The sequence below is a fragment of the Cylas formicarius genome, unplaced genomic scaffold (assembly GCF_029955315.1).
Source record: "Cylas formicarius isolate icCylForm1 unplaced genomic scaffold, icCylForm1.1 PGA_scaffold_4__25_contigs__length_36172078, whole genome shotgun sequence".
Lineage (NCBI taxonomy): Eukaryota > Metazoa > Arthropoda > Insecta > Coleoptera > Brentidae > Cylas > Cylas formicarius.
Window position 1 is genome coordinate 4,042,463 of NW_026844334.1, and position 26,112 is coordinate 4,068,574.

At 36.2% G+C, this 26,112-nt stretch overlaps 1 protein-coding gene across 1 annotated transcript in view; it reads left to right on the plus strand.

Annotated features, from left to right (window-relative positions):
- LOC132700509 (alkaline phosphatase-like) overlaps positions 1-26,112 on the plus strand; it is a 132,860-nt gene that overhangs the window by 94,164 nt on the left and 12,584 nt on the right. Inside the window, exons 6-7 of the mRNA XM_060667874.1 lie at positions 5,536-5,743; positions 19,848-19,988. Coding sequence (XP_060523857.1) covers positions 5,536-5,743; positions 19,848-19,988 — 349 coding nt within the window. The remainder of the gene's footprint in view (positions 1-5,535; positions 5,744-19,847; positions 19,989-26,112) is intronic.

A 26,112-nucleotide genomic window follows, 5' to 3' on the forward strand; every position in this document is an offset into this window, starting at 1 on the left:
TTCCGTACGATAAATGGCGACGCTGAAATCGAGGCTTACGATCTGTCAAAGTTAATAACGATCTCGTTTTTGGTTAGTTTTGGTTGATATTTTAACAGGGAATCGCTTTTGGTTTTGTGAGAAGCTAGTAACTTTATTTAGGAGCTTCACTTTAGCGCTCCGACCAATATGTTCCACTGGGAGAATTTAGGTTGAATGCGATTAAGGAAGCTACAGGATGGTTTGCTTTCCTTATAGCTAGCTATATGCAGAAGAGGGTAAAATGTAAAAATGTAAACAATTTTTTTATTAAATTATTTAAATTTATTAAAGTTATGCTCGATCGAGAAGTCGACGGCATCCTTTATCGAATGTGCATTTGATCGTAATGGGTAGTTACCAGACTATTCGATTTAACTATAACGTCAACAAAAATGTTCGCGAGTAACCAAGTATAAGCTTACAAATTAATTGCGCTGCGAATGTACAGCGTCTTACACTCGCAGTATTGTATTCGACGGAAAAATCACGGACATCCTTTGCTACAACGTTATATGCAGTTATGAAGCTATTCAATTTTTTAACAAGTAAGAGGATTCAATTTAACTATAAAATAAACAAAAACGTTAGTGAGTAACCCAGTATGAGCTTACAAATGACATTAAATTTTCATTGCTCTGCGAATGTACAGCGTCTTACACTAGGTTTACCCAGCATTACATTCGATGGAGAAATCAAGGACATCCTCTGAACTATATAATAAACAAAAATGTTCGTGAGTAACCAAGTAAGAGCTTACATATAGCATTACATTTTCATTGCACTGCGAATGTACAGCGTTTTACATTCGCAGCGTTACATTCGTTATAGAAATCAAGGACATCTTCTCCGACAACGTTTTGCGTAGTTATCAAGCTAATCAATTTAACTGTCGTTCTCTCCGCATTGACTGAAACTTTGATTAATGACCAGCCACTAACATTTTAAACGAGTAATAACGGGATTCGTGAAACCTCGATAAATCGCGGGTTCGCTAAAGACAATCCCGCGACCGTGTAGCGTTGAAATTAATTTCAAATTAAGGACCCGATTTGTAATTCCCTTTAATTCGGGCATGTTTGCTCTAGAGGGGGAGGGGGGAGGCGATTGCACGTGCAATTTATCGACGTGGGAGAAGAGGCTGTCGTAATTTTGCGCGATCGGTAACAAAGCGTACTGTAAATTTGTTACGCGCTTGTCCGATAATAGCGTAAATATTTTGACAAAGTCTGTAAATATTGTCGATTGCTCCGGAAGGGCCGATATTTTGTCCGGGCTAGCGTAAGAATAGCGAAAATATTGGTTGTGATGTCGAGTGTGGATTAAAAAACATAAATTTCACGTTAATAGGTTTTGCGGAAAAATTTTTTTCGCAATGCGTCAAACACTTTCTTTTTATTATATTTTTCCATCTAACCAAAAATTTATTTTTTCTACTCCCGTCTGTAAAATGCCTAATTACGCACCGATATGGCGTGCGGGAAGTGTCACTTTACCACTTCAGTTTCATTTTCCACGAATCAGAGCCACTTCGGACACGTTCGGTTAACATACGCGTGAGTCAAATGCCGTTTACCGCACTTGTTGCATAATTTCTATTCTCGTATCGTTTTTTTAAGCCTTTCGCGCTTCTCATGACTGCTATTTTTCCGTTCCTACGCCACGTTACTCTCATATCGATTTATATCCAACCGAGGGCAGTTTTGCAGCGGAATAATTCCCCCGCTAATGCCAGATATGAACTTTTAATCCGTATTAATGGCCGTTTCTATACGTATTCCGGCCCTCATTAACCCACTTCAAGTGGATACAAATTAAACTCTCTCTGCGGGCGCGAATGAACTAACGAATCGTCGATATTTTTAGATACATCAAAGAATAACATGGCCCAGTGTATCTGACTCCCTTGAAGTAAGTTTCACAGACAAAAAAACTTCGAGTGTGGCGTAAATCAAAACGTCGACAAACTTTCTTCGGGAAAATAAATCCTCACGCCCTTTTATTATTAAACTTTAATGAGACGTTAAAATTTATCGCCGATAATGTGGACGTATCTCTTTTATTTTTTCCCAAACTCCTGTTAATCCCGATTCACACTTACGAAGCAGTTTGCGAACGGCATAACTCATGCCGCGCGGTGGAGATTTATTGTCCACAAAAATTTTCAAGCCTTTGTGCCAAAATATAAGGATTGAGTATAGCTTAATTTTTAATCTCTACGAAGACAAAAAATAAATACGGAAAATATTATCCATGTCAAGCTACATAACTTGGCAGGTTATGATACTCATTATATTAATTTTCTGTTTATTTATACTTCAAAATGCCCACTAGGCACATGTAATTTCATAAAAATCGAGAATTATTTTACGATCATCGTGAGATTATAGGCTGTGGGATCATTTGACATTTAGTTGTTGATCCAACAATACTTTTGTTGATCATACACCACATATTCCTCAACGAAGCACTAAACGTGATTCGTTAGTTTTAACCTAAAGGCAAGACTTGAACTAAGGCGGCTTTTACTTCATGAAAATCCATCTATCAAAATAAATAAGAACTAAAAGTTCAGATTTTCACGAAATGATATATTTTCACATGAGAATTATTTCAACAACACCGTCTCTTTATCAAATGTAATATTTACAACCTACCTGCTACTATATATACCGAAAAGTAACCATAAAACCTTCATTAATTTTGTGGCTGTATGTAAAATATCAAAATTGTCGTCAAAAATGTGTTTTTCTGTGTTTAAGTGTGTAGCATAATGAGAATCTAGACTATTGTTTGTTCAATATAAATTTTAGGACAAGATCTGCATTTCAACCTGTAGACACCTGATTTTTGAGATTTTGGACATTTCGTTTTATTGTTTTTTAAAAATTGTCCTAATGTGTTGTTAGTTCTGAAAGCTATTTTTAAACCACATTTTGACAAATGTTTTAAAACTTTTTCACTAAGTTCTGCTATATATGTAAGTGTTTTAAATTGTTCGTGTTCAGTATTAGGTCTCGGATAAATAGAGTTCACTGTTGTCTGGATTTGTTTTTTATTTATCATTGTATCTATAATGGACGGATTGTAGCCGTTGTTCAGTGCTATTTGTTTAATGATATTAAGTTCTTTGTTGCAATTTTCTGTTGAGAGTGGCATATTAAGAAGTCTTTGTATAAAAGAGTTAAATGCAGCCATTTTGTGTATATAAGGGTGATTTGAGCTGTTATGTATGACTGTGTCCGTGTGTAAAGGTTTATGATATATTGAAAAATCTAATTTGTTTTGCACTTTCGTAATAGTTAAGTCTAAAAAATTAATAGAGTTATTCTGTTCAATCTCGATAGTGAATTTTATACGATTATCAAATGAGTTAATGTAATTTAAAAAATAATTCAATGGTCTGTCCGTTCCAACAAAGTAAGCAAATACATCATCCACGTATCTATACCACCATAGAAAACTTTTACTTAAAGGATGTTCTAGTATGATATTTTCCAAATTATCCATAAAAATCTCGACTAACAAAGGACTAAGTGGGTTTCCTATATTCAGACCTTCCTTAGAGATGTAAAACTGCAAGTTAAATTCAAAATAATTTTGGTCTAAAGCCTTTAAGCTATTATATTTTAACAATTATGAATCCACAACCGCCGAAATTATATTCTTTAGTTAAACTACATATACAAGATATGCCCATTAAACCAGTCGTGTCTTATGTAACTGTTCCAGCAGTTAAACTCTCGACAAAATTAGTAAATACTTTAAAGTTCCACACAAATTTTAAACCAAAATTTGCAATAACAAATTCTTTTTCATTAATCAACAAAATTAAAGATATCAAAATCACTTCTAAGGCAACACTATTGTCTTTTAAGGCACAAAACTTATTTCCCAGTATTCCAACTATGGATGTGATAGATTTAGTAGATTTCACCCTAACTCGAAAACAAGTTGACCCATTGTTGAAACAAGATTTATTAGATGCTTAATAGTATCTTTAGACCAAAATGTGGTTTAAAAATAGCTTTCAGAAATTACAACAAATTAGGAAAATTTTTAAAAAACAATAAAACGAAATGTCCAAAATCTCAAAAATCAGGTGTCTTCAGGTTGAAATGCGGATCTTGTCCTAAAATGTATATTGGATAAACCGGTTTAGATTCTAATTATGCTGCAAACTTAATCATAAAAAAACACATTTTTGACGACAATTTTGATATTTTACATACAGCCACAAAAAGTAGAAAATTAAATTTATTGGAAGCCATGGAGAGTAACAAAATGAGACATTCCTTGAGAGTTTCAGGAATAAGGACTTTAGTCAAGACGGATTCTACGTCGAAACTAACCAGAATATCTTGTGCATCTAATGTAATGCTTTTTATTTGTTCAACGAAGTGAAAGGAATTAAGTACGAAACTGTCAGTTTTCCCTGTAAATGGTTTTAATATGGAAGTTAGATATTTTTCTAGAAAATATGTTGGAGAACCAATAGTGCTGACAATAGGTCGAGGAGGTTCAATATGATCCGTCTGTGACAATATGTTGAATCTTTTCCTAATATTCATTTGTGTTCATGACCACCGTAGTTCTTACCGTAATTCTTACAACATTAATTAAGGTTTTATGGTTATTTTTCGGTATATATAGTAGCAGGTAGTTTGTAAATTTTACATTTGTATATTACAAACAATTGTCATGTGAAAATATATAATTTCGTGAAAATCCGAGCTTTTAGTTCTTATTTATTTTGATAAAGGCAAGACCTCAAAATATTCATTAAATATACCTTGTTTCATGAAGAAATGAAGAATTACATTTTGCCCCTCATGTCGTCACGGATCATGGAACTTTATCATATTTAGCCCTTTGACGTGTCGTATGTGTTCTACTTCAGGCTCCCAGAATAATTTTCTGTTCATCCCATACGGCGACCGTTCTCGTAATGTGAACCTGAATGTCATTATCTCGTCCTTCGATCACTCAATGGAACATTAAACTCCGGAAATCTGATTTGGCACGGATTTCCGGCACGTCTGTTAACTAATTCGCAATCAGTATTCATCCTTTGATTGCGTGCGATGTCCCCGATCACTTCGGATGTTTCGCTCAAGTTGGCTGGCAGAGGTCGAATAAAAAATTTCGTAGCTAGACCGTTTTTAGATGAGAGAAAGCTGTTCAGTGAGTTTACTATAAATTCAGGAGACAGCACACTATTTTCTAGAATTAAATTGCTTTTAAAGTTAAAGAAGATGTTTGACGAGTCCGCGCTTGGGTCTGTTTTATTCGCGTTTATTTTGAAAGTAATTTCAGATAGTCATCGAAGGAATGTTCCGTTGTTTCGTACACAGTTCTAAACGAAGCGTTGGCTGTTGTACAGTGGAGTATTCGATATTAATACCCCAATGTGTCGTACTTGAGCACTTGAGGGTTGAGAGTGAACCTTTACAGCATGATTCATACGTCACGGCATGGCATCTCTCAAGAATAACGTTCTTTTCGTTGCCGTTTCAGGTGCTGCTGGGCGGCGGCCGCCGCCACTGGCTTCCGAAAGTGGCCCACGATCCCGAGCAAGTAAAAGAAGAAGGCAGACGTCTGGACGGACGCAATCTCATCGACGACTGGATGCGGGACAAAAGGAAACGAGGTTTAAAAACAGACTACGTTTGGAACAAAGGCCAACTTGACAAAATTAACCCGAATCAGATTGATTACTTACTGGGTAAGTTTGGGAAGGGGGGGTTGCTCTTTGTGCCGTAAAAGGACGTCAAAGAGTGTGTGCGATGAATGGAGAACGAGTAAATAATGAAGTTTCGGCTAATTTAGAAACTGGGCTCTATATAGGTGACGCGTAGGTTTGTGAACCTTGAGAGGACGGAGCAGGGTTGGATAGCGCGATGCGGAAAGTGCGGGAAAAGCGACATTTGCTCCGTTCTCGAAATGATTAATCAATAAAAAAGTAACCAGAATTAATTTTCAAAATATACAATACATAAGTTAGTGAAAGGCGAGTTTAAACGGCATAATAAAGGGTCTTTTATAGCAAATATTGCCAACTCCTTGCAAGTTGAATACTTTATGATATATTAAACAAGGGTAATCATGTTAATTCATACAATAAAATCCAAACGAACGTATAAATATGATTTCGTGAAGGCAATCAAATTTTAAGTGCTTGTGTGTTTATTGATTGAGCGCTCCAACGCTGAAAAGCTACGCATTCGATCATTGGCAGTAGGTTTTAATACAAAAGTATAAAGATTCTTGCTCTATTATCTAAATGGAAATGTCAGAAAAAACAAACGATGATCGCAATATGTCAAATTGACAGCAACATCATTTTTTTTAATGCAATTCCTTATATATTATTAGCTTAAATCGTAGGTCCCTTTTTCCTGATTTCAAAAACATATAGCTTATTGACATTTCATTAAGCCGTTTTTAAGATATTTCAGTTTAAAAATAATTATCATTCGATTTCTGGACAATAGCCATATTGTTTAAAAATGGTGTCAAGTCTGCCTTGATAGCCACCATTTGTTTAAAGAACTTTAGACAACTAATAAAAAAAAAGGATCTGCGGCGTAAAATATTTCAAATAGGTTAAACTGAGGAAGAAAAATGCCAAATAATAAAATTATATTATTCAAACGGTCATAACGTTGCAAGGATTAAAAGAGAATATAGACAAGTAATATCCGGGTAGAAATAAAAGCAATTAAAAGAAGACTAGGACAATAGAAAGACATTTTGATGAACACCTTAATATATAACTTTACTTTCAAGGAAAATTATTATATATATTTCATATTCCTTACAAAATCCTGAATATTCTATATCTGAACATTAAAAAATTATCCGGAAAGTCCTAAAGTAAAATTCAACGAACCCCAAAATGTAACAAATTGCACCCTTATAAGTTCCTTCCAGTGCAAAATTTCATAGATGGACATAAAAGGCACAGAAGCTCGAATGTTGCAATGAAATGTATAGAAGATCTCAAGAAAATGGAAATTTTCTAAACAAAATAATATTTACGGATGAGGCTTCGTTCAAAACAGCAGGTGCAATAGAAAGAATAAACATTTTTGGTCCACACAAAAAAACCTACATGGTATGTTGAACAATATGGTGGTTGGACCAATTATATACAAAGGATCCTTGAATGGCCAAAGATATTTAAATTTCCTTGTAGCGGAAATAGAACAATTGTGAGAAAATGTGCCAGTTAGGAATTGTTTAAATTTAATTTTATAAATAATAATAAATAATAAATATAGGTTTTAGATAGGTAGGCGAGGAACTATCAAATGGCCTCCCAACAGACCCGACCTGAATCCTTGTGACTTTTTTTTGGGGAGACTTAAAAAATTAAAGTTATATAATAGGCCTGAAAATTTACAAATGATAAGAGAAGGACTTAATATTGTTTTCCAAGATTTAAACAGTGATTTTATCACCTTGTGTATTAATAAGAAATTGAAAGGAAATATTATTCGATGTATAGAAAATAATGGAGGTTATGTGGAAAATATTTAGCATTAATTATTAATATTTTTATTGTTTGTCGTTTTTCTTAGTCAGTATAACATATTTGAAATATCTTAATTTATTTAACTTACGCTGCAGATCTTTAATTTTGATTAGTTGTCAAAAGTAGAACATTTTAAACTGAAAAAAGATGCTGTTGTAATTTTGACAGCTTGTTGACGTTTGTTTTTTCTGACATTTGCGTACGATAATAGAGCAACTTTTATGTTTATCTTTATACTTTATACTTACCGTATAACTCGACTAACTCTCCTTAATTTAACCTCACATTTTCACTTAACTTAGCCTACTCCAAATCTCCCCGTAGCCGATAATGGGGTCACGAAAAACGTCAAGTCACGCGAAAAAAAAAAGGGACAAAATTTTTTCAGGTTCGGCAGACAGTCCGGATGAAAAAGCGTCATAAATGAATAGCAAAACGCGCTCCCTCGAGCGAAATTATCTCTCCCCACCGACAACGTATACGTAACATTAATACAAATTCCCCGCGGCCTACTTGGACGATAGAAAAGTTTTTGTTTTGTTTCGTTGCGTTCGTGAATTTGTTGGGAAAAATCGCCCTCTAACGGTTGAAAAATTAACCAGACCGCTGTGGTTTTTGCGGTTACCGTTTACCCCCGTCCGTTTGAATTATTAAGTCGGTTATCGGCGGATGGGGAGAAGGCGTTGATATTTGCAACTAATACCGACCGACACCGTCAATAACGAAGATGAAAAGTGTTTATTTTCGATGGGTATCGTGCTTATTTTTAAAAAGGGTTGAGCAGTTTTTTTTGCAGTTAGGAGGCAAATACCCTTTTAAAGGGAACACTATCTGTATATTTTTAACTAATTAAATGACGCATTTTTTGCGATTTCCAGGCGGTTCGGAAATGGAGTTCGGAAACTTGGAAGAAAGATTCAACTAGGTAAAATGGTGTGTAAGTCACGTAACAAAAATTCCAAATCGTAAGTTATAGCTTCTCTCCTTAATGCATCATTGCAAAATAGAAATGTTTCAGAAATCTGTCACTAGAGGGCACTTTACCTAGAATTTTTTTTGTTCTCCCTCTATTTTATTTATTTACAGTGATATTGCAAGATAGAACAGACTGCCTTAAGCAGAATCACAAATCCTTAAAAATTGTTACTCTCGTTTTAGTAGTAGGCTGTGGTGCTTTACTAATTGAACAAAAGGTCACTTCGTCTTCAAGACTCTGATTTATACGTTTAATTTAAAAATGACTAACTATTGTTTGAAGACTCAAATTATCATTAATAATTAATTTGTTCCCTAATTTTCTCAAAGCTAATAGACGTAATGTCACTAACTTGAAAAGGAACATATCTTTTAATAATTTTGGATTTCAATTTATTTAGCATCAAGTACTTAACACTTTTTTAAATATAACTTGTGTGACTATTGTCGATTTGCGTGAATGCAAATCATTGAACTGAGGGGGCTTTTACTTGTTGCAAATCCATTTGACCAAATAAATAAGAACTAAAGTTTCAGACTTTCACGAAATTATATATTTTCACATGACAATTGTTTCGACAATACCGTGTATTTATCAAATGTAATATCTACAAACTACCTGCTACTAATTGCTTGGTGGGAATTGATAATTAAGGCGCAAATTATACTTTTGTGCAATAAATCTTACAGCGCTATAGAGTGGCGCTATTTAACAGCTATTTGGGACACAAGCTTATCTCTATTATCGTCTTCGTTTAAGTCTTTTGAAAACTAAGCGTATATCCAGCCTCTCGATGGTGTTCCCCTTTTTTTTTTCTTTTTCGAGGAACCCAACTTTAAGTTTTCTTTCCTCATCCATTCCCTGGAGATGTTTCGATGGTAATCAGAATGCAGAGACTTAAGCCCATTTTCTTTAATATTTTCTCATTTCTAATCCATGATTTTCAGTCTTATTGATCCCTAAGTGCACATTGGGTCAAAGATCGGCTTGCATATAATTCGTTTGGTACTTTCTTTCTCCAAATGGTACTAAGTAGGTATGTATTTATACTAAACAAATATGAGTATTTTGACTGTAGGTTTATGCCTATCTTCAAATGCCATTTTTTTTTCAAAATAAATAAGAACTAAAAGTTCAGATTTTCAAGAAATTATATATTTTCACATGACAATTGTTTCGACAACACCGTGTCTTTATCTACAAACTACACAAACAACAACAAACAACAAACAACAAACAAAAAATGACCATAAAACCTTAATTAATGGTGTTAATTAAGTTAAATTAAATTAAGTTTAATAATGGAGAGGTATTTAAATCTAATTGAACGTTAAGCAATACATTTGAATGTTTCATTTTATTCTATCTAAATTATCGTCAAAAATGTGTTTTTCTGTGTTTAAGTTTGTACCATAATTAGAATCTAAATAAATAAAAATAAATAAAAAAAAATAAAAATTTTAGGACAAGATCCGCATTTCATTTTTGAGATTTTCGACATTTCGTTTTATTGTTTTTTAAAAATTTTCCTATTGTGCTGTTAGTCCTGCAAATCATTCGTAGCGTTCATTTTAAATAACGTTGGAGTAGATAGTAATGGTTATTTTTATCTGTTAATATACCAGCCACTCGATTCGAATCCGAATTCAATGCATATCAAATGACAAACGCAAATATTTACGGGAGCTCTCTCGTTACGCCCAAGCCCAGTTAGGTAACAAATTACCTGCGAAACCAAGTTTCCCGAACAGCTAGCGTTGTTTACAAAAGAAAAATACGCCGGTCTGATAAACTATCGCGTTCCACGCGTATCGCATCACGCATGAACCTAATGGGATTGACCTTTAATCAATCAAATGGGTTAATTGTGGATAATTAAACAACATTCAAATTAAATTGGCACTGAACACGTATTTTAACACTGCTAGTGCTAACCACATGTCTATTTTTCTCAAATCTAAGGTACTATTCTCTTTAATAAAATCGAATATAATACAACTGCCAAAGTTAGCCAACGATGAGCCAACTACTTTTGGGGAGGTGTATTCCACACTGGTGGTGGTAGTCTTCCTCTTTGCTTTCTTTTTGGAGGGACCCAATTGCAGATGTTTTTTGACCATCTATTCTGCTCCATTCCATTGCTCATTTATTTGCTCTTTTCTTACGTGGTCTATCTTTGAAGTTATATTATTTCTTGCCCATCTCTAATGCCGACAATCATTCCTTGTTCCATTTTGCTTAACTATCAGGTTTCTGAGTCATTAGTACATCATTTATTCGGTTCTTTTCCCGATTTTGTCACTACAAAAACAGCGAGTTAAGTCATCATATAATTCTTTCTCCATCCCCTATAGTACCTGAGGTATCTTGACTGATTTTTCCGTTTTTAAAGAGTGTCATTCCTAAATATTTAAATTATTTGCAGTGTTTAGCATTTTCCTCATCACCAATATCTTTCAAGCATTCATCTTTTCTTCATTTCAAGCTTGGTGTTATACTATAGCGGGAAATATAAAGACACCAATCACTATTGACCTATCTCTCTGATGTGTAACTTGTTCAAGTTTTTTGAGGTAGATCCACTGCAACATGCAGCACAAATCAGTTAACTAGTGGGCTTCAGAGTGAAGCAAGGCTCAAATTTTGGACCCCTCTGTTGTTAATGGCCTACATTGTCTGATCAGTGATACAGTTCGTGCAGGCATTCTTCTACATCGGTCTCCTTTCCTTTGTCATTGCAATCCTCACTGTTGAAATTGCGACATCCATTTGAAGATCCCGTGTATCATGCCCTCTTGCCTTTCATTATTCAGTCTGCAACGCTACATTTTTCACATCTTCTCATAACTTCATATTCTATGGATTACCTTCTAGTATCAGATCTTCTGACTATCCCCCTACGCACATATATTTGGTGGTCCCCAATTACCGTACGGTTTATTTGTGGTTGTGCGTTCGAGATCCTGCTTGCCATGGGCTATCGGAACCTGGTAGATGACATAAGAAAGTGTATAAAGTGCTTAGTTTTTGTTTTGTTTTTATTGTTTGTGTTTGCACTTGGACCAGACTTATTTCGAGAGACGTAGGTGCGTGGCACCATCTCAATCTCAAAAAGCTTCGCAATGGAGGCTAGATTATTTAATTGCAATTGAAAAATTTCGAGGGCAAAATAAGGCAATGGTATATTTAGACGAAACGGAGCGCCCCCCATTTATTCTAATACCAATACCAATAATTTAACCATAAGTATACTCTGTTCTTTCTTCGTTAAGCTCTATTTAATAATATCCTTTCCAACTTGACAGCCAAATTATTGGCATCGATTTTGATATTTTCTTTAGATTTATTACGGTCAAGCTTCCGTGGATCTTATACCTCCATTTAATGTACAGTCGAGAATGGGAAAATTCGGGCTAAAGTTAAGTCGTCGCAACAAACTTTAGCATTAGCGTCGGTAAACTGATTGATCAGATCTATTTTGGCTCCATTTCGGAGGGGAAGCGCGCCCCATCGAACCCCGACGTTTACACCCTATACCCTCCTCAAACGGGCCTTTAATTCCGGCGGGTAAATATGAAAGTTGCCAAAAACCGTCCGAGTAATTAATGGAGGTTTCCTTTCACGTTACCGTCAAAACTAGATCGAAATTTCAATTTTCACGACCTACATCTCGCGCCGCAATCCATCCTCAAAATAAACAACCGCGAGGATGGGGAGGCTTCGAAGGCGATGTTTCTCCGATATTAAGGACAAGGCTTGTCCCATTAATAACGTGAAGGAAACCGATATAGGGGTTAATTACGGTTCCTTTGCGGACAGCGAGACCTCCCCGGGGACAATTCGATGCTTCTTCTTCTTCTTCTTATTCCTACGTTAAGTCCTCTGACTTGTGTTTACTGGGTAATATTAAACCTCATTTGTGATTCTGATGACCAGCTATCTTGCCATCTTTTTTGTGGTCTTCCTCTTGATCTTTTCCCCTCCGGTTTTCCACCTCTTGTGATCTTTGCTAATCTGTGCTCTTCCATTCTTCGTTTCTTACATGGTCTCGTTTAATCTTTCCTATTATGCATCTTAATGTTTTCTTTCAGTTTTCTTAGCGCTTGTTTTGTTTTCTTTGCATCGGCTCTGGTTTCTATTGCATACTATATTTCTGGTCGAAGTATACTCTGTTCTTTCTTCGTTAAGTTGTTTTATAGATTCTTGTTTTCGTTTCTATTCCTAGATGTTTATTTCTCCACACTATATCCCTTAATGCACCTGCTGTGGCTGCTGCTTTCCTTACTTGGCATATCCCCTCTTGGCAAATATCTCGGTGCCTTGTTACTTTCGAAACATCGACGAAATCGAAATCGAAAAAAATATTTTTTTTGTTCTCCGTTCTCCGTTTCTCTGTAGAACTATCATTAATTGGCTATATCCTTCGAACTGTTTGCAGCACGATCTTCAAATTTGGCTCTTTTTAAGCCGTGCACGAGGTACACAAACCGGTAAAAAATGAGTCTGATCAAACCAAGGCGTCCATCTTTTTTTTAAGATTTTCGACTGTTTTTTGAACATTGCTATGAAACACAATAAGTGTCCGAAATTTGAAGCCATCCACTTAAGATTTGACAGACGTATAGAGCTTTGCTCCATAACGAAGCCTATTGAAACTTTGGGGGGGGGGGGGTGGGGGGAGTCGGGTAGTATTTTTAAAAATTTAAAAACTGCACTTGCACGATATCGAGAAAAAAATCATTTCTCCAAGGCTATCGAAAAAATTCTTTAACCAAACAGCTAAACTTTTGTATTTAAGGTTTTCACATATTGAACAGGGTGTTCAGAATATTCTGTGCTATATTCTAAAACGTGATAGGTGTCGCAACTATGTATTCATCGACTTTAAATTTGACAAGGAAGTAAAAGTGCACACCCACATCTAAACAGTAGAAATTGAGCGTAATAAAAAGTCACCAAGAAATTTTGAAAAATTTTCTTTGATTATTTTTAAATTTTAGAGCCAGAAAATGAGGGAGATCCTGGGCTGTGACTTGTTTTTTATTTTTATTATATATTATTTACCAATTGCAATTTTTTCAAATGGCGCCTCATATAAAACCGTCGGTTTTCATTAATTAACAATAATAAAAATAAAGGGCCTTTATTCAGTTTGGAAGTAGATATTTTACAAAAATATGTAAATGTGGGGGCGGCATCCAACATAGTTGCTCTCATGCAACCCCTTAAAACGAGCATATGACACTATTTATAAAATTAAATATAGCATATAAATTACATAGAAATTCATTCAAAATGGTAGTTAAATTATGGAAAAAAAACATTTTTAATAATTTTAATTTAAACAATTTTAAGACTGCTAGAGTGAATTCATAAAACAAATACATATATTCAATTTGATAAAAGCATTGTTTAAGTTGATTGATTGATCTCAGTTGGAGAGGGAGTTTGTTGTAAGCCTTGATAGCATTGTACGTAAAACTGCGCTGAAACTGTGCTGACGTATGTTTGGGAACGCTAAACAGCCCCCTATGGAGAGTATTAACCGGATGAATATCTGATCCTAATGTTAGCCAGCGATAATCCTCTAGGCTAGTAGATATGTGATCAAATTTACGAATGTTGTATGAGAATCTGAGACAGGCATTCTGAAGACGCCGAAGATTAACCTTGTCGCTTTGAAGTAGGGAAGGCCAGTAAACTACCATAGTATGAAATTAAGGAGAGAATTATGGAATCGGTAAGTTTTAACTTAATTGCTGTGTCCGGAAAATCTTTATTAAAGTAGAGACTCCGAAGCTTGTAAAACGATTTCTGGATCAATGAAGCTACGTGACCTTCAAAACGCAGATTATTATCCAAATGCAGATCCAGATTTTTTGCATTCGGCAACCGGCCGTAAGAGAAGGTCATTCAAGTAAATTTTGGCAGGGTATAGACTAATTATTTTTCCTTTATCTTTACCAAAAGTTATAAGTTGCGTCTAATTTTCCTTAAGTAACAGACCATGCTTACTAAAAATATCACTGAGGGCACGCAGGTCACGGATTATATTATTAAAAGCGGTATTAATTTGAGAGTAATTAAAAGAGAGATATACTTGATTGTCGTCTGCGCACTGATGCTTAATAAATTTACAGAAGTCGGAGGTATAAACGTGAATATTTACATAATTCGAATAGTTGCATTGACACCGATCAGAAAAGTAACTTTTGAAAAACTGCAACACACCAGCCCCTACACCAAAGTATTTCAGTTTAGCAAAGAGCAGGCGGCGGTCTAGGGTGTCAAATGCCTTCCTATAATCAAGCAATATTAAGCAGGTATTCGGGCCTACATCATTTGCCCGAAATACATCATCACAAAATTTTAAAAGAGCCGTATTTGGACCATAATTTGCCCTAAAGCCCGATTGCGTTCGGGATAGAAGATTGTACCGAGCTATAAAATCTCCAAGCTGCTTCTCAACAACTTTTTCTAGCACTTTAGATATAGTAGGGAGAATGCTAATAGGTCGGAATTGAGAAACATCATGCGGTTGAGAGGTTTTAGGGACAGGAATGACGTTAACGTATTTCCAGGGTTTAGGTATCGACAACAAGGACCTGAGAATTATCGGGAACCTCTATCGGAACCAAGTAGCTAACCTTAGAGTGGAAGGAGAACACACCGATTACGTCCGACAGGGTTGCATACTTTCACCGCTTATATTCAATCTCTACTCAGAACGCATCTTCAATGAAGCTTTGGACGGCACGGACAGGGGAATTTTGATAAATGGACACAGGCTCAACAACATCAGGTATGCTGATGATACAATTGTCTTTGCTGACAGTCTCGAAGACCTACAAGCCCTGATGGACAAAATTACCCAGCGCAGCAGTCAATACGGCCTTGAAGTCAACGTAAACAAGGCCAAACTTATGATAATCAGCAAAAAAAAAAATCACAGGAAGTCATCTAATTACAAACCACGCTGCTATCGAAAGAGCGGATCACTACAAATATCTGGGAACCATCATTAATTGGGACTGGAATAACGCACAGGAAATAAAAATACGCATAGGAAAAGCCAGATCAACCTTTAACCACATGGGTGCATTTTCAAAAGTCATAACCCCACCCTTGACACTAAAGGCTCCTGCGATGCTACGTCTTCTCCGTTCTTTTTTATGGTGCAGAATGCTGGACGCTCAATAAAACCACAGCCAAAAAACTGAACGCTTTCGAGATGTGGCTGTACAGGAGAATGCTAAAAATCCCCTGGATGGCAAGAGTAACGAATACGGAAGTTCTGAGAACAATGAAAAAAGACCTGGAACTAATGAACACATTTAAAACCCGCAAATTAGAATACCTACGGTCTGCTGCAGACAATCCTACAAGGAAAAATCCTTGGACGAAGAGGACCAGGGAGACGCAGGATATCGTGGCTTCAAAATCTCAGGACCTGGTTCAACAAAACATCCACGCAACTATTCCGAATTACGGCAGACAAAGTCCGAATCGCTACGATGATCGCCGAAATTCGCAACGGATAGGCACCCTAAGAAGAAGAAGAAGAAGGGAATTTGTTAGTACACAAGCAATTATTAATAATATACGTAATATGCGGTAAAAGTTGGGGGATAACGTATAATATCATCTTCCTATCAATCCCATCAGGCCCCACGGCATGAGTACTAATTTGATGTATTATAATTCCTACTTCGTTAGGGTTAACACTTGGAAATGAAAGTTTTTTTTTGGATTTAAAGAGTTATTGTTGTTGTAGAACCGGTTAATTAGAGAATTAAAGAAATCATTATTAAGTCTGTTTGAGGGGTATTATTATATTTGAGATATCTGTATTTAGTGAAGGGCTGAAATACACATTAAGATATCCAAGTACACGCCAGAAATTTTTTGGATCCTTAAGAAACTTGTGTTGTAAAAAAGCCTTTTTCTCCGACTTAACAGCCATATTTACAAGATTTCCCAACTCCTTGTATTGAATCCAGGTTTGTTCGGTTTTCTGTTTCTTATATTAAGTTTTCCGTGAGCCAAGGAGCTGGCGGTTTTGTTATCTTCGCAGTTTTTAAAGGAGCATGCAAGCTGAACACCTCCAGTAAGTTAGTATTAAAAAACTCCACCATTTTATCGACGTCAGTTAGTTCCAATATTTGATCCCTTAACATTGTTTAGGTTTGGTTTATGCAGGTTTTAAAAAATGCTTTGGGTTAAGATTTAGCTATCTTCAATTTGCAGTGTACCATATGATTGACGATTACTCTAAAAAGCATTTTTTTTAGCCCATCAAACATGGCGTCACGCGAACGGTCGTCAAATTCCCAGAATAATCTGCTGAATTCAAAAATGCAAAATATATTAAAATTAAAATTGAAAAGTTTCTGGACCTTTGAGGCACTGAGATTTTAAATCGCTTCGTCAAGCCGAATAAAAATTAAGGAGCGGTCCCACTTTCTTGTGTCACCCAGTGTATTATTAACCAATTGCAATTTTTCCAAATGGCGCCTCATGTAAAACCGTCGTTTTTCATTAATTTTTGACGATTACTCTAAACGGCCTCACTCGAACGGTGGTCAAACAACTGATTATCGCAGTTCAAACGGTTCATTTCCGCCCCACGATTTTCCTAATAAAACGGAATAGGAAAATTTCCTCTCTCGGTCGCCGGCGGCTTCACTTAATAAGCTGAAAATTCGCGTAAAGATATTTAACGACCAAAAAAAAAAAACCTCTCCTCTCCTAATATCCGTTGTTTAGCCGCTCGTTGTGCCCCGAACGACGAAAAAAAACAACCTCGAAATCCGACATCTTTATGCATTTTCCACCTTTCGCCCCGCACTCCCATCGCAGGTCTTTTGTTGCCGCGTTGCTTTATTAAGGGTCTTTTTTGCGCCGGGCCGTCGTCCGGACTTAAGCAACGTTAATGAATTTTTATTCCGTTGCTTATTGCGCGCCTTTTGTGGAAATTCTCCTTTTAACCGTTCCGTTTAGTTGAACTTTTCTTAACGTAAAAGGCGGTAAAGCTAAAATAAACGCTTTGTCCGCCGTACCCCTCCGCCCGCACCCCCGCACTATTCGCCGTTTTTTTTTCTCTCTCTCTCTCCCTTTCCTCTCGTGCTCGCGCCAGCCGGTGAACGCAAAGTCGGGCCAATACGGGGGTGGTCAGATAGTATCGTTCATGACAGAGAAAAAGCTTGTGGATTTTTTTAAACTTTGAATATTTCAACCTACACCTGCTATAATGACGGTTAACAAGTTTCTGAGTAAGATCACGTCAAGTGGACCCCCCATTTACCAGTTGATCATAAAAAATTAATCTATATATATATTTTATAAGTACTTATGATGGAAAAATTGATCCCAGAAACGATTTTTTAAAATTTTGATTTTAACAACATTTTTTTTCAATAATGAAAATTTTAAGCAAAATCAAATTTATTTAATTTCCAGCATCCATGGTCAAATGTCTATACTTTAAGAATATATTAACCATATGAAATTATCCGTTTATGTTCGTATTGTTAACTAACTTTTAAGTTAATAAATGAAAATTTTACTGATTTCTTGGTAAAAAAAAAGATGTTTTTTTATTGGTCACATGCTCTACACATTTAAGTTTAGGATTTCGGAAGAAAAGAAAAAGAATTTATTTACGACAGCGCGTCGGGCGCCGAGCCATTGAGTGACACTCCCATGATCAGGAAAACGAAACAGTGAAATCCGAATTGTATCCACCCCATCGGGTAATCAAAGAAACTCTTAAAGCTGTCATTACCTACGTGGAGTTACTAGACCTAATGTAAAGCCGGGTACTCTGTCACAATTGGCCTGCCTTTTTGACTTGGTATTGGTATTGGTATTAAGGGGGGGCGCCCTCGCGGGCGTCCAAGCACTTAGACCACCAGATGGGCCCGTTGTGCCCCCAGGCCGCTCTAGAGGGCGTCCAGAATGCCGCCCCTCCTGTAGAAGGTCAGCAACTCCTTTAGCCCAATACCGTGCACTGAGTCCGGATCAATCAGGGCCGTTCCAAAGACTCCCAATCTTGCCCATGCACCGAGGCAGGGCACTCGGTGAGCAGATGATACGGGGTCTCCTCCCCTGCCTTGTTGACTTCAGTTGACAATAACGAACCCAGGTCTCATTCTTGGTATCCAATTTTGCTGTAAAGTTTCTATAATCTAGCTGAAGTTAGCTGAGCTCAGCTGAATTTATTCCTGAAGTGAATTTACTATTTCTTTCGTTTTTTTTGGGGCCTTGGTTGCATGATTTAACCTTACGTTCTTTTAGTTTGAGAAGTACAAGGTAGTCAGTAGTCGCGTTGTCTCGATGAAACATCATACCTGCTCTGCTGATGGGAAAAACCTTGTGCCTCTGTCTTTTTAACTCGGAACCATAGTAATAAGTCCAGGTTTTATCCTCATTATCTAATCTTATTTAAGCATTTCCGTGATCTTTTTGAATTCATCTCTGAAGTAAGCCGATGAAAGCGCATTTTAATTTTAATATATGAGACAGTTTTTGGCATCAGTAGCTTCGGTGCAGATATCTCTGCGGAGATTGAGTCCATTGTACACGAACGACCCTTGTACAGTTCCGTCGGCAAATTTAACTTGCCATAAGGAAAATTAAAGTCGTAAAGGCTCTGCTAATGGATACCTTGCTGTGTAGTAGGAATTAATTAATTATTGTTGCTACTTTTTTAGATGTAATTATCTTTTTTCTTTGGAAATGGCCTTAGCGAACCGGTGCGAATTCAATTGCACTTCAATTGCAGTTTATCTTGTTTTTTGTTGTCATTTAGCAATACATAATACATAACACAGGCATTTAAAGTCTTGTATATCATTGGTTATATAATTTTGGTTTTTATATTTTAAACGACATTAAACAAATAACTAAGTAACAAAAATTAAGAATATTCCATTCTTGTTTTACTTTAATGATGGCTGGTAAGATTTAAAAATTGCTTTTCGATTTTTCAAAATTTTGAGGTTTACAGTTTTATCATCACTGACATAGACAGACAGAATTCAATTTGACGTTTTCCTCAAATTATGGAGGGTCCGATATCCATTCCCTCACGACGACCGGCCCCACGTCAAGGCGAATAGCGATCATTTCCGGCGACAAATTTTGATTAGTTCTCCTACACGCCGCCCCCCGTGCTGCAATCGTCAAAGTTGCGATCGCCGCGACAAGTTTCCAATTTGCACTGCGATATCATCCGGGCCGCTGATGATTAGACTATTAATTTCCATATACCTCCCTGATCAGGAGGCTAAGCTAATAACGAATATTTGTCGCCAGGTTTATTTTCGTACTCCCACATGGACTTTGAAGCTGACCGGGATACGGGACCCTCAGGAGACCCTTCGCTCGCCGATATGACACGTACAGCGCTTTCCGTTCTCCTCAAGAATCCCAAAGGATTCTTCCTCGTTGTCGAAGGTTAGTATTGTGTTTGTGTGTTGATAACGGTGTATAGGACGGGCCCGAAATGCATTTGTATTGTTTCGTTTTGGCGTAGTCGGTCCCCAGATAAAGCCGTTTCTGCTTAGCAGCTCTCTTCCTTCCTCATTCTCTCTTTCGCACGAGATTGGGGACTTTCTGCGCCGCTTATTTTGGTCAATTATTACACAACTGATATTAAATGCACCTCAAAAGAATTCGATAAGCTCTTATTGACGAAAGAGATTTTTTTCTAATTTGCGGTAAATGTTCGCGCCAATTCGGTAATACCTGTCGAGATAAATGAAAAGACAAGATTATATATATATATATATATATATATATATATATATATATATATATATATATATATATATATATATATATATATATATATATATACAAACAATCAAATTTAAACCTACTTTAATTTTTATTTTTTAGTCAAAGAATGACCCGCCAGATCCTTTCGAGTTTAGGTGGCAACAAATTATTACCAGTCGTGACAAGTATACTTATATTTATACTTATTATTTATATCAAATTAAGAACAACAAAGTTAACCCACCATTTAACAGAGCAACAAAGCATGCAATAAGCTCTCCATAATCAACAAAGCGACAACATGCTTAAAAAGTTTTCAGTTCATAGTTGAAAAAATGTGAAAAAAAAAAAAGAAATAGACCTGTTTTTTAAGAATTCAGTTTGCAATAATGAAATGAAAATAATCTTAACTTGGTGATAAGAAATATATCTTATGCATATACCTATATCTCTACCGACAAATGTCGATATGATGTCGGTGACAATAGTTTTGTAAATAATTATACGCTTGAGTTTTGATAAATGTGGCACAGAAATGCCTTAGCATAACTACTCGTCAGGGACAAATTTGAACCTCCAATCAAAAATTTCCAAGAACTTCCTTTTTGCATAAACATTGCATAAACATACACATATCTCAACGGATCCAAGGTAGATAGTAATATTCTGTTGACAGTGACAATTTCGGGAAATGTCTCACAAAAACGCCTTCTCGTAACTACTTTTTTTGAAGAAATTCTCACCTACAACATACGAACAGCTAACGGTGCGATTTTTTATACACTGCATCCAATAATAATATAATTTTCGTCGGTGACGATAGTTTTATCAATAAATGTACTCTTTTGTTTTCAAAAAAAAAATTGGGAAATTTGTCACAAAATACTTTATATACTGTATTCAATGAGCTAAAAGTAATAACTTCAAGATTAAAATAAAATGAAAAACCTGTTAAAAATATTTTAAATATTTATTAAGATCGCTGATTTTGAAAATAACGTAACAGATATCAAACTCAAACTTCTCAACAAATTTTAAAGGGTTCTCGATAGTAAAATTCGATAATAATAAGTAAAATGGGACGATCAGAGATTGATCGAGGATTACACTGCGCGTAGCCTCGATTTGCAGCAAATAATTTCAGATTCGTTATAAGTTTTATTTATATAAGCCTTATATCACCTCTCTCCGAAATGATCTAGCGAAACGGTCTTGTCCCAGTCTGCAAACAAGGAAAGGAATCTGCTCTTTTTTAAAGACCAAGTTTAACCGAAAGTCTTTTTTTTTTTGGTTTCAACGTAGGAGGAATAATTTAACACCGAAATACCAGCTTGGGTCCTCTTGGATATAAATCTACGTGGGCGCCCTCTGGTGAACGTAGCATGTTTCGCTTTTAAATTTTCAATTTGTTTGTAATTAGATTATAACAACGAGGTACTCGGGCCGCATATCTGAAGATTCTTTTTCTTGAACCGCTAAAATTGTTTTTTCTGATTGCTTGCGTAACGAAAGAAAAACGTACTGGTAAGATATGAATACTAATCATATATTTTCTTTAGGATTCCTGTTGCTTAGCTGGTGGATTTCCCTTTATCGTCGTCTTGGATGGGTTGTTTTGAGTAGCCATTGTTTAATATCTGTGAGCCCAACCGTATTCCTTTTGCAGTAATGTAGTGTCTCCGAGAAGTCATCCTCCAGCTCGTTTTGCCCCTTGGAGTCAAAAATCTTCAGAACGGACTAATTAAAAGTTGATCTATTTTCTGGGTGGATATTAGAGACATTCATACCTTCTGTAACTGTGACAACTACTCATAATATTTGGGTAGATGTTGGTCAGTCTCAGTCACTCTGATTCAGTTATCTTTAAACTACACAAATGAAAAATGGTCTAGATTGAAGATTTTGAAGACCCAAATGTTCTTTTTGAACTTCGAAGTATTTCAGTCATGCCGGAAGGATTTATTTATACTTTGTACAAAACTTCTGGATTCCTTCTGCGTCGGTTTTTGCTAAGTCGAACTTGCTGACGTTTCGCCAATCATCCTGTTGGCTTCTTCAGAGCTAGACTGCTTATATATTTTTTAAGGGGGTGGAGCTTAATGAAACGACGAAAGAGCCTTACGACTAAGACAAATAAAGTCTTCATCGGTGGCCGAATACGATCGCCAAACCGGACATAAAATTTTATTCTACCAACGAAAACTCCGAGAGTCTATAGAAATCTATAAACAAAGTAACAATATTAAATGCGACTGAGGTTTTTATCTGTCACCAATATGGCAATCAGTCATCCGAGACGGTGGGCATGCCCCTCATTTAGCTCCGCCCCCCTCAAACAATATATAAGCAGGTGCAGAGGAAAATGCGAGACAGTTTCAGTCAAGCTCTGAAGAAGCCAACAAGGTCATTGGCGAAACGTCAGCAAGTAAAAAGTATTACAGTAGCATTTGGAAGTTTCTTTAAGATGTATTTGTATTAACCCGATAGAAATGAGAACACAGGTGGAGTGGGGATAAACGAGGCCGTTTAATCCGATTTTTAAAAGGTAACGTCGAATTACTTGCACGCGTAGTCATTATTCACCGGAGGTTAGCCCAGCTTACAATGTAGAAGCTTTCGTCGCAACAAAATCTGCTTAGGTACAAGTTATTTCGAGCGTTACAATCAACAGCCACGCGTCTTTGTTTAGGGGTCGTGTTATCCGCCCGAAGAGAAAACACGGAATATTTTACCTCGCTCGCGAGACATCCCAATTTCGTATTCATGGAACGTTCTTCTACTTTATTAAGATATCCTGTTCGAGATAAAATTTTAAGCTTAAACACCTTTGTCCCGGAGCTGCCGCGCAAAGTACATACTTTTGTAAATTTGCCCTGCATAATTTCTGAAATTTCGCCTGAGCGGCCGTAACAATACATCCGGGATCCAGACAACTGAAACAGACAGCACCAAGGTTAAGATAACGTATTTTTCTTTCGCGCGCTCCGCGGGATTTCGCGGGATTTTATCTAATAGCGAATTTTGGCAAAGCTTTTGTTTACCTCCGCGCTCGTCTCCCGAAAATAACAGGAAAGCAACCAAAAACAAAAGAAATCCCCAGGCGATATAGTTATTCCCTTTTGAATCTTTTATGCGCCAACTTTAAGGAGTTCCAACTTGTTTCGGAATTCTTTTGTGCCTCGTGCCGTTATTATCATTTTTCTGGGAAACTACAGTTACTTTATTACGCTCGCAGAGCAAAACGGCCCCGTTATTGCTTCTCGTATAAATCCCTCTTCTGATTTTTACCGAGTACAACTCTGACGTTTGATAAAATCGCGCCATCGCGGTCGAGGTTTCGTAAGGAAATGTCAAATTTAGAACAGTCTCATTCTCAGTTATTTTCTTACAGCGTAAACGAAATGACGTGATGGTTTCCAGACATTTTCTACTCCACTTTTGAACGTTTGAATGCGAATAATACACACAAAATTATACATTTGAAAGATGTTTTTATTTTGGAAACTAATTTTATATAATTTTGGTAGGGTGATTTCAAAAATTCTGTGCATTCATTTGTACCACTTAAGGTTTTTTTGCAAATATGAAAGAAAAAAAAACGATATTTCTAACATAATTTATTTTTTTATTCAGAAAGAAGTGGAATCCTAGTGTGTGAACAGTGAAAAAAAAAACTTTGCTCAGACTTCTTTGAGTGAAATCTTGGTCTTTTTGCCAGAAAGCTGCGTTGTTATCCGGACATTCGTCTGTGTGTTTTTAAGGGCATATCCCGTTTTAGCATCCATCAGTTGTCCGCCTTCGTCGTTATCCTTGGTGTCACCGTTCCATTTCCTTAATGTCCTAGTGAAACCTCTCTCCCTGTTCTTCGCAAACTACTCTAAGATTTTCAGGAAAATGGCGTGTGAAAACAGGAAATGCACTTTCAAACTAATATTGCAACCTAGACGATGAAAGTGTTGTAACATATTTTGAACAATACTTTCGTAGTTTTCGTCCTTCCCAAGAAATTTATCAACTACTTCTTCAAATGAAATCCAGGCATTTTTCTTGACATTGGTAATGTTTTTTATCTGAGACCCAACAAAAATAACTTCTTTTACCTTGACATCAGAAAAGACTGGAAATTCCTCACACAAATATTTGAAACACTTTGAAGCACTTTTGTCTAGGGCTTTAACAAATTGCCAAGTTTGATATGAAGAGGAGGCAGTAAAACTTTTTTGGGGTCAAATAACTATCTTTAAGATATTCTTGCTACCAGATGTAAGGCTTGTTCTAGAGGGCAATCCTATTTGAGTCCAATGTTTATCTCTTACCCGACTATCCCACTCACAAATAAAGCATGTACATTTTGTATAACCCCCTGTTGCCCTAGGAGCACTGCACGTTGAGGTTACCACAAAGCATCCACTGATAATCTTGGTGTTTATTTTCTTAAAAAAAAAATCCTAAATTTTTATAAGTTTCTTTTAAATGTAAATTGAGTCAATAAATAGTTATATACGGCACATTTCTTAATCTCCAAACTAAGTCAGCAATATTGTTGCAATAGCCTAGCGGTCCTTCCTGTGACTCCTTGATGTGACTCCAGGTGCCAGTTAATGCTTGTCACGAAGCCTTCTTTTGGAAGGTGCAAATCTATAATTAAATCATTTAATAGGCTCTGGTTAAACTCTTTGGGCTCTCTCAATTCTGGTGTGAAATCTGACTCATCTTGGTCGGAATTAGATTCCTCTAAATCTGACGATGTGACATTTTCTAGTTGTTTTGGGGCGGTAGGTATCGGTACATCTGATCTATGAGGAACTGGTCGAATAGCAGAGTCAAGCAGAATTTGTTTGTTGTTTTTTCTGTAGAATCTTTGAACATTACACGAACAAAAATAACAATCATAACACACCAAAGCTACAACATAACTACTAAAAATGTACAAAAGTTATTTCGATTGTTCGCACAATATCTTCTTTCCATATTTATATGTTCTAGAACACTAGAAGTACGCAATAACGAACACAGTAGCACCGTCGCACCAATACAAACTGCGCATAAACAGGTTACTACGCTGTATTGACGCTTCTGTGCCAACTCTTTTGCTTTGCATAGAAATCTAATATAATCCAGTGTTGCCAAATCATATTTAATTTAATAAAAATCAATTCATTTGATAATGATGCCTAACATATGAATAAAATAACATTTCTGAGTGCTATAAAAAAAATGATGCGATGGGGCAAAATATAGCGTTTTTTGGAAAAAGGGCCCCAAAAAATATACAAATAAGCAGATAGCTTTCAAACACCAAAATCACTTTAGAAATAAAAAGTTAGGAGAAGACATGGCCAGAATGGTGTAATAGTATATTATGCAACAAGTGCGGTAAACGGCATTTGACTTACGAGTGACTTAAAAAGTTTACACCGAACGTGTTGATACTATACTTTTTCTACGACCCTTAGTTTTTGGGTACATTTTCGCAAAGTAACACGAATGCATTGACTGACATGACCCTCAGAATTGACAAATGTCACAATTCAATGCGGCAGTAGAAAACGTAATAAAACGTATGCAAAGGGATTACAACATTGAAAATAAGTGCTACTGAATAAACAAAAGATATATACCATTTCACCAAGATAGTCCGAAGTCATGTCAATTCGTCTTTTCCATTTTTCTGAAGCCACCTTAGTAGTCATTGACAGATCTTCACAACACATTAGAATCAGATATACAATAGGATTCAAAAATAATTTTATACGACACGATTTACCCCAATTTACCCCTATACTTTTCTGAAATTGCC